The sequence below is a fragment of the Bombina bombina genome, chromosome 5, assembly GCF_027579735.1.
Source record: "Bombina bombina isolate aBomBom1 chromosome 5, aBomBom1.pri, whole genome shotgun sequence".
Taxonomy (NCBI): Eukaryota; Metazoa; Chordata; class Amphibia; order Anura; family Bombinatoridae; genus Bombina; species Bombina bombina.
In genome coordinates, this window is record NC_069503.1 from 1,004,685,538 (window position 1) to 1,004,710,752 (window position 25,215).

Consider the following 25,215-nt stretch of genomic DNA (forward strand, 5'->3'; position numbering starts at 1 on the left):
AATCTGTTGGTGCTCTACAAATAAATGATAATACTTTCACCCATTTGATATTTACCATGTATCCTATATAAACATTATACCTTTTTTTTTGTATTCTGCGCATAATAACATTTTGCCATTATTTTGGTTAGTTCTACAAATAAAATTTATTTTATAAAAGTATTTAGTCTACTGAAAAAACCCTCAATATAAGATTTGTATGGGTATATCTACAGAAAAAGCTTTAAAATTTAATCTTTAAATGCTATTAGTGCAAATGGTTAAAAATGTCTTTAGCACAGGGCTGAAATGGATTAGCAGCAAGTGATATATATGTCTTTGCCTACAAAATATATAGCCCATAAACATTCAAGGCATTATAAAATTTCAGTTAAAGGGACATGAAACCCAAAATTTTTCTTTCATGATTCATGATTTTAAACAACTTTACAATTTACCTCTATAATTTAAGTTGCTTCCTTCTCTTGTTATCCTTTGCTGAAAAGTTTATCTAGGCAAGTTCATGAGCAGCAGCGAACCTAGGTTCTAGCTGTTGATTGGTGGCTGCATATATATATATATATATATATATATATATATATTGTGATTGGCTCACCCTTGTGTTCAAATTGCTGCTCCTTCAACAACTGATACCAAGAGAATGAAACAAATTAGATAATAGAAGTAAATTAGAAAGTTGTTAAAAATTGTATTCTCTATCTGTGTCATGAAAGAAAAAAAGTGGGTTTCATGCCCCTTTAAGAACGTATAACCAAAGAGAACAAGTTCTCACTAGGGATGCACCAAAATGAAAATTCTGGACTGAAACCGATACCGAAAATTCAGGATGCCCCTGGCGGAAAATCAAAACGAAAATGTTTTTTTCTTTATTAACTACAGTGTGTGTGTGTGTGTAGCTGAGAGAGCTTGTAGGCGACAACAAATAGTGTGCACACATATTTCCCTTAGGCGAATAGAATGTCTACGCACAAGAGTCTGAAGTTAGAAGTAAATTAGAAAGTTGATTTAAAAACATATGCTTTATCTGAATTATGAAAGACATTTTTGGGCTTCATACACCTTTAAGAAAGTTATTCATGATAATTTTAGTGCCTATGTAGGTGAACATTTAGAAATGTTGGTTGCTTTGGAATTCTGATTGAATAGGCACATATTAAGGTGCTATTTATTTACTTAAAGGGACATACTAGACAAAATTGGAATCCACATGGATGCATTTCAGTTTTGAATGAAAACACGTTTCAAATGTGTATCAAAGTATGCACCATGCACATTTTAAACACAGCACTTACTCAGAGGGCCTAAGGTTCTTAATAACTCAATTTGTTAATCGCTGACATCATGTGAAGCCCCATTGGCACTCTGTGTGGCGCAGTATTTAACATGCTGGTACACTGAGAATATCTAGCTATGCTTCACATGCACATGCAAAGATAAATGCTAACACTAAACAGCGATAACTTTCACTACAATGTTTTGTGGCAATTTTTTTGTCTTGCGTAACAGTTAACTAGAACTCTGAAGTCACCCTAACCTGATGCACTGTAAAATTGGATTGTGCTCAAGCGAACATGTTTTCTTTTAACTTGTAATACACTTGCTGTTTGCAATTTGCTAAAATTACCCCTTAGCCCAATGTAGTTAGATTAGCAACCTTTACTCGGTTTGCTTGGTTTTGTAGCATGTTGTTAAATAACCAGAGATGTCTCTAGGAAAGGTGAAGCAGGCTCACAGGTATAACAGTCCTGAGTTTTCTTGGTATTTTGGTGTATAAAAATCTATATTTGTTAAAGTGAATGTAAATTTTGATGCTAAAGTGTCCGGTTTTTAAAAATTTGATTACAAACAGGGGCCCCTTTATTCATCAAAATTTACATTTCACTCGTGTTGTGAAAAAATACTTACCTTTTAATCTTGACAGCCGTTCCAGCTGCCTCCGCCCATCGCAAAGCCTCTTCCTGGGTCTAAAATGAATCCGGCTTCCTCCAATCACGGCGTTGAATCGGACACTGATTTCCCCAGGGGGGAAGCCGTTATTGGAGGATGACCGATCCATCATTTCTGACGTCAGAAATGGCTTGCGACGACCGGGAGAAGCTGGAGCGGCTGCCAAGTTTAAAAGGTACGTTTTTTTTCTCACAACGAGTGAAATGTAAATTTTGATGAATTAAAGTGCCCCTGTTTTTAATCGAATTTTAGAAAAACGGGCACTATAGCATCAAAATTTACATTCACTTTAACTTGTGTGTGCGTGTGTGTATATATATATATATATATATATATATATATATATACACACACAGTTGTATGCGAAAGTTTAGGCACCCCTGACAATTTCCATGATTTTCATTTATAAATAATTGGGTGTTTGGATCAGCAATTTCATTTTGATCTATCAAATAACTTAAGGACACAGTAATATTTCAGTAGTGAAATGAGGTTTATTGGATTAACAGAAAATGTTCACTATGCATCAAAATGAAATTAGACAGGTACATAAATTTGGGCACCCTTGTCATTTTGTTGATTTGAATACTTGTAACTACCTAGCACTGATTAATTGGAACACACAATTGGTTTGGTGAGCCCATTAAGCCTTGAATTTCATAGACCGGTGCATCCAATCATGAGAAAAGGCATTTAAGGTGGCCAATTGCAAGTTGTTGTTCTCTTTGACTCTGATCTGAAAAGTGGCAACATGGGGGCCTCAAAACAACTCTCAAATGACCTGAATACAAAGATTGTTCAACATTATGGTTTAGGGGAAGGTTCAAAAAGCTATTGTAGAGATTTAAGCTGTCAGTGTCTACTGTGAGGAACATAGTGAGGAAATGGAAGACCACAGGTACAGTTCTTGTTAAGGCCAGAAGTGGCAGGCCAAGTAAAGTATCAGAGAGGCAAAGGATGGTGAGAATGGTCAAAAACAGCCCACAGACCAACTCCAAAGACCTACAACATCATCTTGCTGCAGATGGTGTCACTGTGTATCGTTCAACAATTCAGCACACTTTGCACAAGGAGAAGCTGTATGGGAGAGTGATGCGGAAGAAGCCTTTTCTGCGCACACGCCACAAACAGAGTCACTTGAGGTATGCAAACACACATTTGGACAAGCCAGATTCATTTTGGACGAAAGTGCTGTGGACTGATGATATAAAGATTGAGTTATTTGTTCATAACAAGGGGCGTTATGCATGGTGGCAAAAGAACATAGCGTTCCAAGACAAACACCTGCTACCCAGTGCCGGTACTGGGATTCTTGTTAAAGTTGAGGGTCGCATGGATTCCACTCAGCAGATACTTGAGAATAATGTTGAGGAATTAGTCACAAAGTTGAAGTTAGACCGGGGCTGGATATTTCAACAAGACAACGACCCAAAACACTGCTCAAAATCTACTCTGGCATTTATGCAGAGGAACAAGTACAATTTTCTGGAATGGCTATCCCAGTCCCCAGACTTGAATATCATTGAAAATCTGTGGGCTGATTTGAAGCGGGCTGTCCATGCTCGGCAACCATTAAACCTAACTGAACTGGAGATGTTTTGCAAGGAGGAATGGTCCAAAATGCCTTCATCCAGAGTCCAGACACTCATTACAGGCTATAGGAAGCATCTAGAGGCTCTTATTTCTGCTAAAGGAGGCTCTACTAAATATTGATGCAATATTTTTGTTGGGGTGCCCAAATTTATGCAACTGTCTAATTTCATTTTGATGCATATTGCACATTTTCTGTTAATCCAATAAACCTTATTTCATTTCTCAAATATTACTGTGTCCTTCAGTTATTTGATAGATCAAAATGAAATTGCTGATCCAAACAACCAATTATTTATAAATGAAAATCATGAAAATTGTCAGTGGTGCCTAAACCTTTGCATACGTATATACATACATACACACATCAGCACTATGAAATTTTGTGCACTATTTTACGTATGGTACCCTTGGATCTCTGCTAGTAACTTGAATATGATTTAGAGCCGGTATAGTTTTCTTAGGTCTATATATGATTGTAGATCTCTATTTTTTGTTCTTTTTATACGCACTGTGTTTTATGTGGTCTGTAGGGATTAAGGAAAGTAGTCCCATATACAAACAGACCATTACAGAAGTTCAGGTTAAAGATGGTGAGGGATATAATTAGCTGAACAGGTAACAGGTCAGCATGTTCAATAGGTAGATGACTGGGCATCTGGCTTTGTAGACAGGTTGCAGGCCAGCATGTTCAATAGGTAGATGACTTGGCAGCAGGTTTTGTAGACCAGTTTCAGGCCAGAAAGTTCAATAGGTAGATGACTGGGCAGCAGGTCTTGTAGACAGGTTGCAGGCCAGAATATTCTAAAGGCAAATGACTGGACAGCAGGCTTTGTAGACAGGTTGCAGGACAGAATGTTCAATAGGCAGATGACTGGGCAGCAGGCTTTGTAGACAGGTCACAGGACAGCATGTTCAGTAGGTAGATGACTAGGCAGCAGGCTTTGTAGATAGGTTGCAGGCCAGAATGTTCAATAGGTAGATGACTGGGCAGCAGGCTTTGTAGACAGGTTGCAGGCCAGCATGTTCAATAGGTAGATGACTGGATCCAGGTGTGGGACACAAGTTAGACTAGATGTGGCAACAATTTGTCGGCACTAGCAAGTGGTTAAAAAAATATCACATTTTATTAGAAACAGTAAAAAACTTACACTTCACAGGACATGGAAAGAGGAGTGTAGGTACAACGGAACATATACTACGTCAACTGACGCGTTTCACGCCTTTCTGTCGCTTTCTCAAAGGTAGTGTAAGTTTTTTACTGTTTCTAATAAAATGTGATTTTTTTAACCACTTGCTAGTGCCGACTTAGATTGTTGCCACATCTACTATAACTTGTGTCCCATACCTGGAGTACCTTCCTGCTTTTTATTGACTATAAAACACATAGATCTTTAAACATTCTGGGTCACCTATCTATGTATGAATTTATTCAACAATTCACATTCACCATTTTTACTATTAACAAGGAACTTACTTTTTAGTGATAATAAATGCCCATTTTTTTAACTATCTATGGTGTAACTAAACACAGCTATATCCTTCTCACATGCGGTGCCTAGGTTGATTGAATATGCTCTTCATGTTGACCCCTTGAATGCTTCTATTGCCGACAGCACTATGTCAACACTACAAATGGCTACATTTCACTATAGCTACGTGTTGTCATGTCAGCATTATGAGAGGACACCATAGCCTTTTTCCTTTCATTTAGTCCTTCAGGGATGTCAATCGTTTACAGACATTTTATATTTTCTGCAAAATAACTTTCTCTTATAGCTCATTAAAGGGATACAAAAAACATTCTGTTTTATTGATTTAATAAAAAGCACTAACTAATGCATTATACTTAATAGAAATTATTGTAATATGTACTTTACTTTTTCTTTTGTTTGTTTTTTACTTAGTTTGTGCAGGGTCCAGTTTTCCTTACAGTACTGTAATCAGAAAGTTAATAGTTGTTTTAAATAAATAAAGAGGAACATTCACATTTAAAAAATAAAACAAGTAAAAAAAAGCTAAAGGAAAGGTGACCTTGACCGAGGTTTCAATTATCATAAAGAAGAGTAACAATTAAACTATTTTATATAGATTTTGTTTTACTGGTATCTCCATTGTCTTGTTGCTTACATCTATAACCATTGTCCTTAAACCAAAACACAACAGGCATTATTTGAAGCACTATTTATGATGTTTTTTAAAAAAAAAATATTTATTTACTTTACATGTAATGGAGAACCTCATTCTGCTCACATTAGCTAAAAGGTGGAGAACAAAACTTATGTCACTATCTAACTTCACATTCTGAATCTTCCTTATAGGTACAATAATATATTATCTTTCATCAAATATGCACTTACTGTAAGCTACAAAATATTCTGAACACGTTAGGCAGTGCATGTTCATATGCATGATAGAAATGTAGAATTTACAAGTCTTGTTGTCCTTTTCATTTTATTAATGTACTTTACATCAGTTTGTTCACTTTTCTGTACTTTTTCCTTCTTGGGTCTTGCTAATTTTACTTTCTAGAGCAGTAATTTCCATTTCCAGTCTGCAGGGCACACTAACAGGCCATTTTTTCAGGATCCACATGGGTGAGAGCAAGTTAATGACCATATTTACTAATCATCAGTTTTTCACCCATGCTCTAGTTCAGATATCCTGAAATCCGGACTGTTTTAGAGAGCTCACACTAGAATCAAACATGAAGCCACCGTGAAATAGTAGCCATTTTATCAACTTGCAAGAAGGGAATTCTTATGTTGTTTCTGGTTTCCCTTTCAAAAGCTTATTCTTATTATTCATATTAGTATAGGAAACTTTTTTTATTTTTTAAATATAACGCGTATATTACACAAAACTACAAATGTTTTACAGGTACTGATTTAATTATATCCCAGTAGAATGAAATACATAGAACATTGTGAAATTATTGGGAGGTGAACCATATCCAGTTTAATGGATCAAGCATATTTGAATATTTTTCAGCTGTACTACTTGAAAGGAGAAAATTAATCATTACCTTAATAATAACAACTTAAATTGTTTTATTTAACTAAAAAAATAATTATTTCCGTACTAACAATTTAACTTATTTAGCTTAAACAATAACATTATAGTTTTCACTTTCATTTTTACTGCTTGACCCTCCCTCACACTTAGGTCCTTGTGCCGATCTATTCCACTGCAAACAATCTTCAATTCATTGAGCTTCTTGAAACTTAGTAAGCAGTTGGTTCTGTGTAAATAGAATTGCAGGGGAACAATGGGATTAAAGGGACAGTAAAGTCAAAATTAAACATTCTTTTATTTCATTTTCTTCATTCCTTTGGTATCCTTTGTTGAAAATTATACATAGGTCTAAGAACTAGCTGCAGATTGGTGGTGGCACATATATGCCTCTTTTGTTCAGCCAGCTCCCAGTAGTGCATTGCCTCTTCTTTAACAAAGTATAGAAAGTGAATATAACTAATTTTTATCTCTTCCATACATGTGGTGAGAGTCCACAATCCATTACTCCTGGGAATTACTCTTCTCTACCACTAGGAGGAGGCAAATATTCCCAAACCCAAAGAGCCCTATAAAACCCTTCCTACCTTACACAAACCTCAGTCTTTACTTTGCCTCCACTGGAGGTGATTAAAGAATAAAGATGTGCATTTAATTCTTCAGAGAAAGGCGTTTCCCGTTTTTATTTTATTTTAGAAGTGAATTAGAATTTTTTTTATTGTATGCTCTCTTTTTATTGTATGCTCAGTCTGAATCATAAAAAAAAACTTTTGAGATTATGCCCTATTAATGTCTCAATTTTGTATGTTTAACATTTTTGCTGTGAAGAAGTAGTATGTTATTTCTGCAGAAACAAATTCACAGTTTCCAGAATTACAAAACCAAGAATGTTTGATAATGTCTTCCAGATAGAAAAAATACCCAAAAATAATGGAATTAATTTACCCCCAATTTTTTTTTTGTTAAATTGTTGATTTTTATCCACCCTGGATTTACATTGTTTTATTATACAAGCAACATAAGTATTTTTTCACCTGTTAATTTAATTTTGTATTTCCCAAATGTGTATCATGACATTGATCATAGTTTTATCTTTACCTTCTCAGTCGCTGAGCGCTGCTCCCCTAACTGTGCCACTGTCAAGAAAGAAAGAGGATGAAGTGTCTGTTGGAAGTGCACCGTTGGCAAAACAACCATCAAATCAGCCATCTGAATATGCCAGCAGCCCTATCAAAACCAAAACTTTAACAGGTATGATCTTTTCTTGCAGTTTTGAAATATGTTTCTTATTCCTTCTGTGGGTCAGTTGTGCAAACAAGCTAGCTCACTATTCAGCTTTCCAGAAATAGTCACTCTTTTAGACATTTACACTTTTTATAATTAAAAAACTTTTTTGTTTTTATTATTTTTTCAGTCTGTTCTGTGTCTAGATTTTTCCTCTATTCCTTTCAGTTAAGTTTAAGAAGTGTAATCAAATTTGTTTTATACCATGACAAAATTAACTGTAGAATATATTTGGCAAATAAAATCATACATTTAAATTAGTATTAAATTATTTTTTTTCTATGAGCAGAGTGTATATCTGCAAATTAACAGCCATTTTAGATATCTTTATAAATAATGCTGAAGTGTATTTATATATATTTTTTTAATTGATCACATTTGTATAATGTTAGTACAATTTAGTAGCTTTCTTTTTTTTATATTTATTTATTATATGGAGATATCATTACAGAAAAAGAAAAGAGTTTATACAAACTTAACAGCATACACTTGTTCAAGTTTAAATCCCACAGTAAACAAAATACATTGTCCATCAAGACATTGCCCAGAAAGCAGAGGAAAGAAAAAAAAGAGAGATATAGCTATATGAAATCTAAATCTATAAATATTTATCCATATAGAAACACCTCCCATCCATTACAGTTATACACCTATGAATATGAAACAAATGGTTAATACTCCTGTAAAATATACTATAAGATTATTGATACCCTACTATGGGAGGCTTAATTTAGCATGTGTCAATTCAATATCTTGTAATCTCCTTTTATATTTAAATTAAAGTTACTGGAGGAAAAACAAAACAGCAAAAAAAAAAACTTAAAAAAGGAATCCCCCACGAGCAATTCTCCTCTCAGACCCTTTAATTATCAATGCTTTTATGCCTTATCATCCTATCATAGGGAATTCTCCTAGTATGGTAGCCTCTATAACGTAATCTAAAAATAAAAATGGAAATAAGATGTTTTTCTGTGTATCAGATGGATATGATTTAGTAGCTTTCTACTCCACTTCCTATATGTACAAGTATGGCTGCAGCATACTTCACACACATTTGCTGTACGGATGAGTGCATATTTGCATACTGCACAATATAGAGGTTTGTTAAAGGGACAATCTACACCAGAATTGTTATTGTTTTAAAAGATAGATAATCCCTTGTTTACCCATTCCCTAGTTTTGCATAACCAACACAGTTATATTTATATATTTTTTACCTCTGTGATTATCTTGTATCTAAGACTCTGCAGACTGCCCCTTTATTTGTTCTTTTGACAGACTTGCAGTTTAGCCAATCAGTGATGGCTCCCAGGTAACTTCACGTGCACGAGCACAGTGCTATCTATATGAAAAACATGAACTAACACCCTCTAGTGGTGAAAAACCTGTTAAAATGCATTCTTAAGAGGTGGCCTTCAAGGTCTAAGAAATTAGCATATGAACCTCCTAAGTTAAGATTTCAACTAATAATACCAAGAGAACTAAAATTGGTGATAAAAGTAAATTGTAAAATTGTTTCAAATTACATGCCCTATCTGAATCATGAAAGTTCTTTTTAGACTAGACTGTCCCTTTAAGTTGTCCCCACCTTTAGGAAGATGCAGTCATGACTTGCCACAATAAATATTGTTGGAAAATTATATCCGAGCTACACTTAGTTGGCTGATACAATATTTGGTAAGCTACTACTGTTACAATCTTAATAGATTTTTTTTTTTTTAAATTAAAAAAAATAAAATATATATATTCACATCAATTACCGTATAGTAAATTCCAAGTTGTTGTTTTGTAATGTTATATTTATGCAGGAGAAACCATTCTAACCTGCAAACGTCTGTCTACTCTTAATGGTTTTTATTTACTTTATTAGTTGCACTGACAATTCTCTATGATTGAAATCACAAAGAAAAGAAAGAGTAGCCTTGTGGCACCAACATTTGTATTTTTACCCTGTTGACTGTTTGATGAGTGTCTATTAACATTCAATACTATTCTTGCTTAAAGGGCCACTAAACCCAAAATCTTTCTTTCATGATTCAGATAGAACATACAAATTTAAACAACATTACAATTTACTTCTATTATTTATTTTGCTTAATTTTTTAGATATCCTTATTTGAAGAAAAAGCAATGCACATGGGTGAGCCAATCACATGAGGCTTCTATGTGCAGCAACCAATCAGCAGCTACTGAGCATATCTAGATATGCTTTTCAGCAAAGAATATCAAGATAATTACACAAATTAGATAATAGAAGTAAATTGGAAAGATGTTTAAAAAAGCATTCTCTTTCTAAATCATGAAAGAAAAAATGTGGGTGTCATGTCCCTTTAACTGTGTAATCAATTTTGTTTATTTTTTTCACCCACCTCTTCAGCTAACAGTGATACAACTGGAACTGAGACTTTAGGGAAATCCCCCTCACAATGCCTCACCCTTTTGTTTTTAAAATTAATTTTAAACATTCTTTCCCTTATGCCAGTGCAGTGCTTGAATGCATAGCATGAATATGAACGTTACAGAAAGCACATGTGGGCAACTGTTTAGTTCTTGTTAAAACTTGTCAGCACATGGTAGGTTTAGATGGCCTCTTGTGCTGGTGGACAGACTTGCAATGGGAATCTTTCCAGATATAGCTTCCACATGTAGCAAGCTTTTTTTATTCTCTCTTTGTATTTTTCTTAATATAAAATAGAATAAATGTTCCCTGATTAAACCTTGTTTAGAATAGTACTGACAAGTAAAAATAAATACTTCATTAAACCTGCTGTTGTATAATATTTCTTTTGTACCAAAAATATTTTTCTCTATAAACAGTTGAAAAGTTAAGTTTAAGCTCTTTGGCTTGGTTGGATCTTCTCAGAAGCATTTAAATAGTAGCCCGGCACAAATGTTGAGAATTTTATGTTGTTCCCAGAGAATGCTAAATTTGTGAACAATGTAAATAACCTTTCTTAACGGATTTCCTCAAAGAAAAAAATAAATAAAATAAAAGCAGATAATGGTACTTCTCTATCCCTTAGTCTGAGATAGATGCTAGTATGGTTAACACTATAGACATCACTGTCCTTGCTTAGAATAGCACTCTCAGCTGTTCTTTACCTACTGTCATTGTGAGGCACCATTGCCAAGTGATTATAAAAACATACATTGTTTTTTTGTTTTTGATAAATCTAACATAATTTAAAATGAATGAGTAATGTATCAGATTTTGAGATTTTTACTGTGGGGACTCAAAGGGTTTTATGTCATGAGAGGGGTACTTACTCCCATTCTCAGGAAAGAGACATTCCAAGAAAAATAGTCACCTCCATTCTGGAAACTAGGGCATACTATGCTATACTACTCTTCCCTTAAAGGGACAGTTTACTCAAAAATGTTCTCCCCTTTAATTTGTTCACAATGATCCACTTTACCTGCTGTAGTGTATTGAATTGTTTACAAGTATTTCCATTAGCCTTATATTGGCATTTGAATTAGTTTATTTAGCCTGTGGTATCCCCACCTATTCTAAAAGTTTTTGGCCTCGAGGCCAAGCTGTGTTAACTTAGCCAGTAGAAGAAATTACACTCCCAGTGGGTTATAGAAGAGATAAGGTAATAAAATGTTAATTTTCCATTGTTCTCTCCAAGTATTGGTGATTGATTTATGGACAGATAAGATAAAGAAGCATGTATATGTACACAATGTGATAATGTAATGAGATCTGACCTACAAGCTCAACCCATTTTTTTAGGTTGTGGCTTCAAAACACAATATCAGCTCATTTATATACACAAATAAGCCTTAAAAAAGCAAATCTCATACATGTTATACTCTGCAGCTGGTAAAAAAATGTAATTGGAAACACATTAAGAAAAAAACTATTTTATAGTATACTGTCCCTCTAATTGATTTATCTGCTTTTAACAGAATGTTTAGAATTGATGGTTACTTTTTAATTAATTTGTTATCTATTTACAAAGATGAAGGAAAAGTCCATCATTCACCAGGATGCAGGTACTAATTTTGTAGATAGATCATTGAATACTAGAAATGTATATTTACTGTTATTGGAATTTAAAGGGACATTAAAGACTAAATAAATGCTAGATAAAATGAAGCATTTACGGAAAAGATTAGTCTGAGAATAACATGTAGATTAATTTTTTAACGTTTAATTAGTTGTTTAAATATTGACAAAACAAGTGTAAAGTTTTAGTGTCTATAAAACAATGGGAGCTGCCATGTTGTAACTTAGGTTACCTTCTCTGCTGTGGCTAATTTGGGACAGTTTTAAATAATTCACTATACCTTTATAGAATAGTACTTCTTTTAAGGATCTACTAGCCTGGAATTTAGAGTATTTTCACTGAAAGGCTTTCAACAAGTGGGTTTACTGTTCAAACCAACAATTAGTATTGCTTGTGTGACTCCAGCCTCTACTCTGTGGTGTAACAGTCTATCTGATCACTTATCTAAAGATTCTTTAGAGGAAGATTTTCAACTTTAGTTTAATCTTATAAGATCTCTAAATGGCTTCATTTGTGACATGATTATTGATATAATCAAGATTAATGCTAAAAATTGCATTGTCTGTTTTTACCAGAAGGGCCTTGTGGTTGAAATCATAGTCAGCTGATATGGCTTCCAATATCAGGATTTTATATCTCCCTTTTCAAGGAAAAATCTTGTTTGGGCCTGGTCTAGATGCTATCATTTCTACTGTGACTGGAGAAAAGGGACTGGCTATGATTACTGCCTTGGACCAAAACACGTAAGCCTGTCCACTATGCTTACCCTCTTTCAGATTTGAGCCTTGCATGTTTTAATATTATGACAATAAACTTTGATGTTTTAATGATGTTTAGCTGATTGCTTCTTTTGTCATTGGAGGAAAGAGAACCTTTCTCCCTCAGCACAAAAAGTCTAAGGGGAAGATTAGAACATTCAGTTGTTTTCATTCCTTTCGTCATTCAAGGAACCAAAAGTCCTCTTCCTCTCTAAAACAGGATTCTTCCAGGAAGATCCCAATTGAAATAAGGCTAACAGTCAAATAAGCCTCCCACTTCCAAATCTGAATGAAGGTGCGGCCCCTAATCCAGATTCTCTTCTGGTAGGGGGAAGATTGGTCTCAATCTGTTCAACACCACTGAGTTTTAAACATTGTTTCCCAGAGATACAGAATAAGCTTCAAATCAAGGGCTCCTAGAGGAAGGTTTCTTATGTCCGACATTGCAAAGAACCATGCTAAGGCAAAAGTCTTTTTTCAGTGTGTTTAGGATCTGCAATTTTATGGGATTAATAGTTCCGGTGTACTGCTTTCAAACTTCTAGTCTTTCAATCCACACAATTGTAACTATTTGTATTCAGAGCGCTCTGATTTCCTATTACTTAATGGGATACTAAACCCAATTTTTTTTCTTTCATGATTCAGATAGAGTATGCGATTTTAAGCACCTTTCAAATTTACACCTATTATCAATTTTTCTTTGTTCTCATGCTATCTTGATTTGAAAAAGCAGTACTGTAAGCTTTAGAGCCGGACCATTTTTTGTTCAGCAACTGGGTAGTACTTGCTGATTTGTGGCTAAATGTAGCAAACCAATCAGCAAGCTCTACCAAGGTACTGAACTAAAAATGGGCCGGCTCCTGACCTTTTATTACTGCCTTTTCAAATCAAGATAACACGAGAACAAAGAAAAAATGATAATAGGAGTAAATTAGAAAGTTGCTTACAATTGCATGCTCTATCTGAATCATGAAAGAAAAAATGTGGGGTTAGTATCCCTTTAAGTCAGCATAATTTTCAGACTTCTCATCACATCTCTGCGTTTCAGCTAAATCAGCCTTTTTCAAGTTGTCTTAATTATTTGTTCATGCCTTTTTATACCGGATTTCATATTTAGAGTCTTAAAGGGATATCTTGCTAAGTCTTGCAGTTCATACATTTTAGTTTAATAAAATCATATATAATAGAAGCAAAGAAAAAAAATATAAAAAAATGGTAGCAAATAAAAAGAAAAGAATGTTTGACAATGTTTACAAATATATATACTTTAACAGCAAAATGTAAATGCAAAAATTGCTAGTGTATCGTCTGCTTGCAAAGATTCACACATTTTCTAAAATATATACGCTCACGAAACGCGTAAGGCACGTGACACACGTTCGTGATGTCACTTCCGGATATCCGATCACACTACTCCACTTGCTGGACGCTACTCGCTAGCGGTTCCATTTACTAACAGCTCCATACTGTTACTGGCACACCACTTTATCACTCTCCAAAGTTAGTGGTTTATATATTTAACTATTCTATTACCTAGACCTATTAATATTTTAATATATTATATATTATAATATATATATTATATATTATTGTTATTATTAGGACCATTGTTATAGCTTTTTTTGATACACCGCTCAACACTAAACAAATTATATTAGCCTATTTCTGCATATACCCACCACGTATAATACCAATCACTTCATATTAATCTGTGATTCATATTAATCAGTGACTTATAATTACACCAACCATTGATTCTCACGATATTCACTATACCACTTGTTTTATAGTTGATACCTCTATTTAGATTAGTTAACCCATTTTTAACCAGATACTTTTTAAAGGGACAGAACCAATTTGACCTATTTGATCTATGTGTTTTTATTTTGACCAATTTTTTATATATAGTTATTAAATTCATATTTCTCTCCTAATTTTACTACACTCAGTTTTATCAATTTAAATTATAATAAATATTTTACATATCTTTAATTAGGAATTATAAATTATTACATCCATTCTTTTCGCTTTTAAAGCCTATTATAATAAAAAAATTTTTTTAACTACACCACATACCAGCTCATAATAAATTGGAGTACCTCTTCACACTTCCTTCCGTCCAATCATACGGATTGGAACCAGGGGGGATCCTACAACTCCTGTACAGTCTCCATTCAGACTGTTTGGTAATTTTATTCCAGTTAAAAAGAAACATACCGGGACATAATCAACTAAAGAGTTCCACGACGCTGATCACCGAACCCTGTGATCTTACAGGAGAGCTATTTAAGTGCATCATCTAGTTCTGTTAAAGACATGGTTTTACTCATTTGAGATATATGTATCTTTTTGTATTCTCAATCTACACATTCACATGAGGAACCTCTCTTGTAAGCGCTGTTAGAAATTCCTCTTCTACAAACACATCTATTACTTCTCACTTAGGAGGAAGTGGGAAACCACTAACAGCAGCACTCATCAGATCCACTCATAGTGCTCCAGCCTCAGAACCACCCTCCCTATTCAGGCGCAACTACCTAAAAACAAACCCAATATATATATATATATATATATATATATATATATATATATATATATATATATATATTAGATCTGGATAAATTATATAATAATAATTTAACCCCTTAATGACAACTGACGTACCAGGTACGTCCTGCAAAAACTAGCAGTTAGTGACAATGGACGTACCTGGTACGTCAGTTGTTTAAGAGAGTGCTGGAAGCGATCGCAATCGCTTCCAGCAGCTCTCAGGGTATTGCAGTGATGCCTCGATATGGAGGCATCCTGCAATACCTTTTAACAAGCCTCCGATGCAGAGAGAGCCACTCTATGGCCCTCTCTGCACCGGTAACAATGGTGCTGTGTTCCGGGGGGAGTGTAGCAAGGAGGCGGCAGCGTGCGCGCGCGCGTGTGCACGTGGGGGCGCGCGCGCATATTAGCCACTGACACCAATGGAAAAAATTAAAAAGTTCTAAAAAATTTTTTAAAAACATTAAAAAAAAAAAAAATATATATATATATAAGGATCTGGGGGGGGGGTTGGGGGTATTGAGGGGGGGGCTGCTACACTACAGAAAAGTTTATAAATACTGTTTTTGGGGGCAAATTGGGTACTGGCAGACAGCTGCCAGTACCCAAGATGGCGGCAATTAAGTAGCAGGGAGGGTTATAGAGCTGTTTGGTGGGGGATCAGGGAGGTTGGCGGCTAAGGCAGGGCTCCATTACAGCTGAATACATTTTTTTTAAAAATAAAATAAAAAAAACTCCTTTTATTTAGTACTGGCAGACTTTCTGCCAGTACTTAAGATGGCGGGGACAATTGTGGGGTGGGGGAGGGAATAGAGCTGTTTGGGAGGGATCAGGGGGTGGGATGTGTCAGGTGGGAGGCTGATCTCTACACTAAAGCTAAAATTAACCCTGCCAGCGCCCTACAAGCTACCTAATTAACTCCTTCACTGCTGGGCATAATTCGCGTGTTGTGCGCAGCAGCATTTAGCGGCCTTCTAATTAACAAAAAGCAACGCCAAAGCCATATATGTCTGCTATTTCTGAACAAAGGGGATCCCAGAGAAGCTTTTACAACCATTTGTGCCATAATTGCACAAACTGTTTGTAAATAATTTCAGTGAGAAACCTACAATTGTGAAAAATTTAAAGTTTTTTTTTATTTGCTCTCATTTGGCGGTGAAATGGTGGCATGAAATATACCAAAATTGGCCTAGATCAATACTTGGAGTTGTCTACTACACTAAACTAAAGCTAAAATTAACCCTACAAGCTCCCTACATGCTCCCTAATTAACCCCTTCACTGCTGGGCATAAAACACGTGTGGTGCGCAGCGGCATTTAGCAGCCTTCTAATTACCAAAAAGCAACCCCAAAGCCATCTAAGTCTTCTATTTCTGAACAAAGGCGATCCCAGAGAAGCATTTACAACCATTTGTGCCATAATTGCAGAAGCTGTTTGTAAATAATTTCAGTGGGAAACCTAAAGTTTGTGACAAAATGTGTGAAAAAGTGAACATTTTTTTTTAATTTGATCGCATTTGGCGGTGAAACGGTGGCATGAAATATACCAAAATGGGCCTAGATCAATACTTTGGGATGTCTTCTAAAAAAAATATATACATGTCAAGGGATATTCAGGTATTCCTGACAGATATCAGGGTTCCAATGTAACTAGCGCTAATTTTGAAAAAAAAAGTGGTTTAGAAATAGCAAAGTGCTACTTGTATTTATGGCCCTATAACTTACAAAAAAGCAAAGATCATGTAAACATTGGGTATTTCTAAACTCAGGACAAAATTTAGAAACTATTTAGCATGGGTGTTTTTTAGTGGTTGTAGATGTGTAACAGATTTTGGGGGTCAAAGTTAGAAAAAGTGTGTTTTTTTTTCCATTTTTTCCTCATATTTTATAAAAACTTTTATAGTAAATTATAAGATATAATGAAAATAATGGTATATTTAGAAAGTCCATTTAATGGATTTAATGGCGAGAAAAACGGTATATAATATGTGTGGGTACAGTAAATGAGTAAGAGGAAAATTACAGCTGAACACAAACACCACAGAAATGTAAAAATAGCCATTGTCATTAAGGGTAAGAAAATTGAAAAATGTTCCGGTCATTAAGGGGTTAAACAAATTTCATCTTTAAAATCTAAATTGATACATGTTATCTGGGATTTTATTATACATACAATATAAAAAGTGCAATAGATCAAGATTTTAAATGCATGGTCTATATAGTATTCAACTTAAACCTATCTATCTGCAATATAGAAATCATTTACAGCAGAAATACTAATACTAGTGTTATGTGAAAAAATATATATAATAATATTACTAAACATAAATATAACTTCTAATACATGAGTAGCTATTCATAAATATAACAATCTAATTAATTTTAATTTTAAAACCCTTGAACCCCAACGTCTAAATGTAGATTTAGACCTGAATGCCATACTATAAACTACCATCATTTCCCCACTCTAAATTTTGTCACCACTTTAGATCACTACACACTATCCAACACAACATAGGGTGGATTATAAATCTTTCTACACAAAAGATGTTCTTATATTTGTTAATAAATACTATTAAATTCTAGTCAAAGTAGTGACTAATATTTGTCACGTATTAGGGTTATTAAGGCTTAGTATTAATGCTTAGTTTAACTATCGCCTAATATTTACCATTTATATTAAGATACATTATGTTGATCATTACACATTTTTCACAATTTTTTAAAACTATCATCTAATAGCACACATTAGATCATTATTTCCATCTAATAAGAGGAGAGTCCACGGCTTCATTCATTACTTGTGGGAAATACAGAACATGGCCACCAGGAGGAGGCAAAAACACCCCAGCCAAAGGCTTAAATACCTCCCACATTCTCCTCATCCCCCAGTTATTCTTTGCCTTTCGTCACAAGAGGTTGGCAGAGATGAGTCAGAAGATATCAGAGTAGTCTCTTATTAAGGGTAGTACTCTTCGAGATGGGACTGGAGTTTTAAGTAGTTCTGTCAACCTCTCAGTGAGAGCATGGATGAATGTTAGAGTCCGGAGATGCAGGGACCATCCCAACTCATATTAACAGCTCCTTAAGCAATCAACATTGATGAGTTTTGCTGCCTGCTTTCTTCATTCAAGTCCATGTCAGGAGCGATGCTACACACGGTCAAACTTGAAAGGCCGTGTTCCTGTTCCACGGTGTTGATTTTGGTAAGATTGCTTCATTTTTTATATATATGTAATGATAACGCAAGAAGACAAGGTCACAGTGTGGCTCCTTTTATCTGTATAGAATCAAGGTTTAATATCTCCAGAAGGTGATTATTGAACAGGGGGGGATGTATACATGATTGCTTTGTGTGTTGCTGCGACATGTGTGAGATGTGGCTCAGGCAATGTGGAACAGTCAGGCTTTTCCTTCCTTGCAAATATGAAAAAAACAGAAAAAGGCGCTCCAATGGTGCAGAAGATCACAATTGTTGGAAATTGTATCAATACATCACTCTACAGAATAATACTCACAAAAGCGGCGCACTATGTGGCAGTGCAAGTCAGGCAGGCTGGATAGATCAGAGCCCACCAGCTGGCTCACTCCAGATCGTGGATAATAGCAATGGTTGCTGAAAAATAAAATGCAAGGAGGGAGGGGGAGGAAAGAGTGCTATAAGCACTTTGAAACGTGTTGCAGATTATATTTTAAGTTTTTAACATATATTTTTTTTCAATAAATAGTCCTCTATGCATAGAGGTTATTTTGGTTTTATCTAAAACTGTGAGTGTTTTTTTACTTATGTTAACTGTGGATCTGTTTGCCTGAGTGAGCTTGCTGGTGGGCTCATATTAACCCAGCTTGTTTGACTTGCAATGCAATAAAGTGCGCCACTTTTGTAAGTATATTCTTTGGAGGGTCTTTGGGATTTTTCTCTATTTTGTAGTGATTTCATGCACTATTGGAGCACCCTTCCCCCTCCCTCCTTGCATTTTATTTTGCAGCAACCATTGGTATATCCACAATCTGAAGTGAGCCAGCTGGTGGACTCTGATCTATCCAGCCTGCCTGACTTGCGCTGCAACACAGTGTGCCGCTTTTGTGAGTATCATTCTGTAGAGTGATGTATTGATACAATTTCCAATAATTGTTGTGATTTTCTGCACCATTGAAGCACATTTTTCTGTTTTTTCATGTTTGCAGTTTCTCCACTTTGTTTCAAGAAGAGCTGATCCTGGTGTATCTCTCCTTAACCATCGACGGAAGCCTCTAGAGGGCGCCTTTGTCCTGAAGGACCATTTGATTGACTTTATTTGGTGATTTTCCTTCCTTGGATTACTGTGCAGCCTGTTTAGTTGGTGCGCTTTTTCTTGGCTGCAGGGGGCGGGCTTGCACGGCACTCCATGTGACTGGGTGTGGCTTCTTCCTTTCCTGACTGTCGGTTGCAAGGGACAAAAGTAAGTTTCTCTGTGGGCCTGGTCATAGGAGGTGGTGAGTGCCCCGGACATTTAAAGTATATAAGGTGCCATTTAATTCTTGTTAAAGTCGATATTAAAGGTGCAAGCTATAGAGGACTCTGATATGTTAGAGGGTACTTTCTCTTACCAAAATCTATTTCCTGTGTTTATTATGAGGAGGCTTCGGTATACCCGCCTGCTCAACTATGTTGCTCATGCCTTGATAAAATAGTGTTATCTAAAAGAAATACGATGTTTAGTACCACTGAGCCGTCTACCTGAGAGCTCTCCGTCACGCAAGGTGTGTTCCCTACATTCATCTCTGATTACACATGCATCTCCCCAGTGCACTTCTAATCCTCCTGCGGGAGGGTCCTTGTTGCCACCTGATTATGCTGAGCAGTTGCATACGGCGGTGTCTGCGGTCTTTAGTGCTTTACCTCGCAGGTTAAGCGCAAGCGAAAGGTTTAACATTGCTATCCTTCCCAGGGGTTCTCTACTCCGTTGGATGTATCCGAGACTAGATCATCCGCTGATGCAAAGGATTCCAATACTTCGGAGGACTCTCTCTCTGGGTCGGAATCTGCAGCCTCTAAACCTCCGGCTGTGGAGGAACCAGACTTTAGGTTTAGGATGGAGAACTTATGATTTTTATTAAAAGAGGTGTTGGCTACTCTAGAGTTTCCGGAACCGAAGTTACTGGAGGAACCTTCTATTTCAAAGCTCGACAGGGTAGTGTCCCAGACTTTCCCGGTCCCTGAAAAGATGGCAAATATTATTAAGAATTAATGGGAGAGACTTGGATCATCTTTTTCCCCTTCTTCTTCGTTAAAAAATTGTTCCCGTTCCAGACTCTCAGCTAGAATTGTGGGGATCTGTCCCTAAGGTAGACAGAGCTATCTCAACGCTTGCTAAGTGCACCATTATCCCGCTTGGGGATAGTTTGTCGTTTAAGGAACCTATGGATAGGAAATTAGAGACCCTGTTAAGAAAGATGTTTCAACACACGGGGTTCGTTTTTCAACATGCGGTCGCTGCGATGGTGGGTGCCGCTACCTATTGGTGTGACTCTCTGTCATAAATGGTTGAGGTGGAGACTCCCCTCGGAGATCTCAAAAAGAATTAGGACCCTGAGGGTTGCTAATTCGTATATTTGTGATGCTAATATGCAGACTATTCTCTTGAATGCCAAGACATCAGGCTCTTCTGTTCTGGCCTGGAGGGCCCTGTAGTTATAGTCGTGGTCTGCCGACATGACGTCCAAATCTAGATTGCTTTCTCTTCCGTTTAAGGGAAACTTTCTTTTTGTGCCAGGCCTGGACTCTATCATATCCACGGTTACAGAGCAAGGGTGCCTTTCTACCGCAGGATAAAAAAATAAACCTAAGGGTCCTAATTTTCGTCCCTTTCGTTCATACAAGTCCCAACGTCGGCATCCTGCCGCAAAACCAGAGCAGTCCAATGGATCTTGGAAGCCTGCTCAGTCCTGGAATAAATCCATGCAGAGCAAGAAGCCTGCCGAGACAAAATCGTCATGAAGGGGCGGCCCCCGATCCGTCTCTGGATCTAGTAGAGGGCAGACTATCTCTTTTCGCGGAGGCTTGGATAAAAGACGTACAGGATCCTTGGGTTCTGGAAGTTGTTGCCAAGGGTTACAGGATAGGCTTCAAAACTCATCCTCCCACGGGCAGATTCCTCTTGTCAAATCTGTCTTCAAAACCAGAGAAACGTGTGTGAGGGATCTCTCCTCTCTAGGAGAAATTATACCAGTACCTCTAGCAGAAAGGGGTCTAGGGTATTATTCAAACCTGTTCATGGTACCAAAGAAGGAGGGCACATTTCGTCCGATTCTGGATCTAAAGTGCTTAAACAAGTTTCTGTCGGTTCCATCATTCAAAATGGAGACGATAAGTTCTATACTGCCCCTAGTTCAACAGGGTCAGTTTACGACTGCGATAGACTTGAAGGATGCTTACCTTCATGTGCCAATACACAAGGATCACTTCAGGTTCTTAAGGTTCGCATTTCTGGATCAGCACTTCCAGTATGTAGATCTTCCCTTCGGGCTGGCTACTGTACCAAGAGTCTTCACAAAGGTTCTGGGAGCCCTTCTTGCGGTGGCGAGATCGAGAGGGATAGCAGCAGCTCCTCATCTTAACGACATCCTGGTTCAGGCTCCGTCCTACCAGGTGGCAGAGGCCCTTCTCCTTCTTCTGCAATCTCATGGTTGGAAGATAAACTCAGGAAGAGTTCTCTGGTTCCCTATTAGACCAGAGATGTTGCAAGATTGTATCCAGCTGTCTTGCCCGTCAATCCTCCTCAAGGCCATCAGTGGCCCGGTGCATGGAGGTGGTTGGGCTTATGGTATCCACTATAGATGTCATTCCATTCGCCAGATTCCATCTGAAGCCTCTTCAGCTATGCATGCTGAGGCAGTGGAACAGCGATCATTCGGACCTATCCCAACTGATCTTTCTGGACAACGGATCGAGGGAATCTCTCGCTTGGTGGCTCCGTCCCGATCAGCTGTCCCAGGGGACATCCTTCCTCAGACCATCTTGGGAGATTGTGACTACGAACACGAGTCTCTCAGGTTGAGGAGCAGTTTGGGGTGCCAGGAAGGCACAGGGCAGGTGTAATAGGAAGGAGTCTCTTCTCCCGATCAACATCCTGGAACTTTGGGTGATCTTCAATGCTCTGGGGGGGCTAGGTCTCGCTTGGGTCATCCAAGTTCATCAGATTCCAGTCGGAGAACATTACCTCGGTGGCTTACATCAACCATAAGGGGGGAACGAGAAGCTCCCTAGCCATGAGGGAAGTTTCTCGGATTCTGGAGTGGGCGGAGGCCCACGACTGCTCGCTATCAGCGATCCACATCCCGGGTGTGGACAACTGGGAAGCAGATTTTCTCAGCAGACAGTCGTTTCATCCGGGGGAATGATCTCTTCACCCTGAAGTGTTTGCGGAGATTTGCAACAGTTGGGGGGCTCCGGAGATAGATCTCATGGCGTCCAGACTCAACTTCAAGCTACCCAGATACGGGTCGCGGTCCGGGGATCCCCAGGCACAACTAATAGATGCCTTAGCAGTGCTGTGGGGATTCAACCTAGTTTACATTTCCACCATTACCACCTAGTGTAGTTGCACACATCAAACAGGAGCATGCGTCAGCTATTCTAATTGCTCCATCATGGCCACGGAGGACATGGTTTGCGGATCTAGTGGGGATGTCATTCTCCCCTCCACGGAGGTTGTCCTGTCGCAGGGATCTGCTGGTACAGGGTCCCTTTGTGCATTAGAATCTAGATTCTCTGGGGCTGACTGCGTGGAGATTGAACACTTACGCTTAGCCAGAAGAGGATTTTCTGAGAGGGTGATAGATACTCTAATTCAAGCAAGAAAGCCAGTCACTCGTCACATCTATCATACGGTGTGGAGGACCTACCTACTCTGGTGTGAATCTCGGGGATATTCCTGGTATAAGGTCAGGGTATCCAGAATTCTTTCCTTCCTCCAGGATGGTTTGGAGAAGGAACTTGCCGCCAGTTCCTTAAGGGGACAGATTTTAGCGCTATCTGTTTTGTTACACAAGAAGCTCGCTGAGCTCTTTTGTTCAGGCTCTTTCCAGGATCAGGCCTGTGTTTAGATATTCTGCTCCTCCTTGGAGTTTAAATCTGGTTCTGAAGGTTTTGCAGTGGGCTTCATTCGAGCCTATGCATTCTCTTGACATTAAGACTGTGTCTTGGAAGGTTCTTTTTCTACCGGCTATTGCTTCGGCACGCAGGGTGTTTGAATTAGCGGCTTTGCAATGTGAACCTCCTTACATGGTTTTCCATACAGATATGGCCGTCATTCGCACTGCACTGGGTTTTCTCTCTCTGGTGGTGTCTGATTGCAACATTAAGCAGGAAATTGTGGTTCCTTCCTTGTGTCCTAATCCTTCTTCTTCGAAGGAACGGTTACTTCACAACTTGAATTTGGTTCGAGCCTTGAAATTCTATCTTCAGACTACAAAGGATTTGAGACAAACGTCAGCTTTGTTTGTTGTCTATTCAGGGAAGCGCAAGGGGCAGGAGGCTTCTTCTTCTTCTCTGTCCTTTTGGCTGCGGAGCATGATTTGTTTGGCCTATGAGAAAGCGGGACTTAAACCTCCTCAGAGGATTACGGCTCACTCAACTAGAGCTGTGGATTCTTCTTGGGCCTTTAAGAATGAGGCCTCTATGGAGCCCAACAGAGAACTGGGCGGGAGCCGTGGACTCTCCTCATAACGATGGAAATTATCAGGTAAGCATTATTTATGTTTTCCATCTAATACGAGGAGAGTCCACGGCTCCCGCCCAGTTCTCCGTTGGGCGGACCTAAATTTCTTTTGTTTTTCCTTCTGGCACCATTTATACCCTGATATTTCTCCTACTGTTCCTTGTTCCCTAGGCAGAATGACTGGGGGATGAGGGGAGGGGGAGAGGTATTTAAGCCTTTGGCTGGGGTGTCTTTGCCTCCTCCTGGTGGCCAGGTTCTGTATTTCCCACAAGTAATGAATGAAGCCGTGGACTCTCCTCGTAACGATGGAAATTAAGTTATCAGGTAAGCATAATTTATGTTATTTATGAATAGTTACTCATGTATTAGTTATATTTATGTTTAGTAATATTATTATATATATTTTTCACATAGCACTATATCACAGATAAGATGTATGAATTTAGATTTTATAGATGAAATTTGGTTAAATTATTATTGTTATAATTTATCTGGATCTAATGTGTATCTTTCAAGATATACTTTGCTACAAAAAATAAAGGGAACACTAAAATAACACATCCTAGATCTGAATGAATTAAATATTCTAATGAAATACTTTGTTCTTTACATAGTTGAATGTGCTGACAACAAAAATGGAAATCAAATGTTTCAACCCATAGAGTTCTGGATTTGGAGTCACACTCAAAATTAAAGTGGAAAAACACACTACAGTCCGATCCAACTTTGATGTAATGTCCTTAAAACAAGTCAAAATGAGGCTCAGTAGTGTGTGTGGCCTCCACGTGCCTGTATGACTTCCCTACAACGCCTGTGCATGCTCCTGATCAGGTGGCGGATGGTCTCCTTAGGGATCCTATTCCACGACCTGGACTAAAGTATCTGCCAACTCCTGGACAGTCTGTGGTGCAACGTGACGTTGGTGGATGGAGCGAGACATGATGTCCCAGATGTGCTCATTTGGATTCAGGTCTGGGAAACGAGCGGGCCAGTCTATAGCATCAATGCCTTCGTCTTGCAGAAACTGTTGACACACTCCAGCCACATGAGGTCTAGCATTGTCTTGCATTAGGAGGAACCCAGGGCCAACCGCACCAGCATATGGTCTCACAAGGGATCTGAGGATCTCATCTTGGTACCTAATGGCAGTCAGGCTACCTCTGGCGAGCACATGGAGGGCTTTGCGGCCCCCCAAAGAAATGCCACCCCACACCATTACTGACCCACTGCCAAACCGGTCATGCTGGTGGATATTGCAGGCAGCAGAACGTTCTGCATGGCGTCTCCAGACTCTGTCACATGTGCTCAGTGAACCTGCTTTCATCTGTGAAGAGCACAGGGCGCCAGTGGCGAATTTGC

The 25,215-nt window shown here is 37.8% G+C and overlaps 1 protein-coding gene across 2 annotated transcripts in view; it reads left to right on the plus strand.

Moving 5' to 3' along the window:
• VPS13B (vacuolar protein sorting 13 homolog B) overlaps positions 1-25,215 on the plus strand; it is a 1,996,594-nt gene that overhangs the window by 953,201 nt on the left and 1,018,178 nt on the right. For both annotated transcript variants that reach the window (XM_053715243.1, XM_053715242.1), the window contains exon 21: positions 7,656-7,800. In XM_053715243.1, coding sequence (XP_053571218.1) covers positions 7,656-7,800 — 145 coding nt within the window. The remainder of the gene's footprint in view (positions 1-7,655; positions 7,801-25,215) is intronic.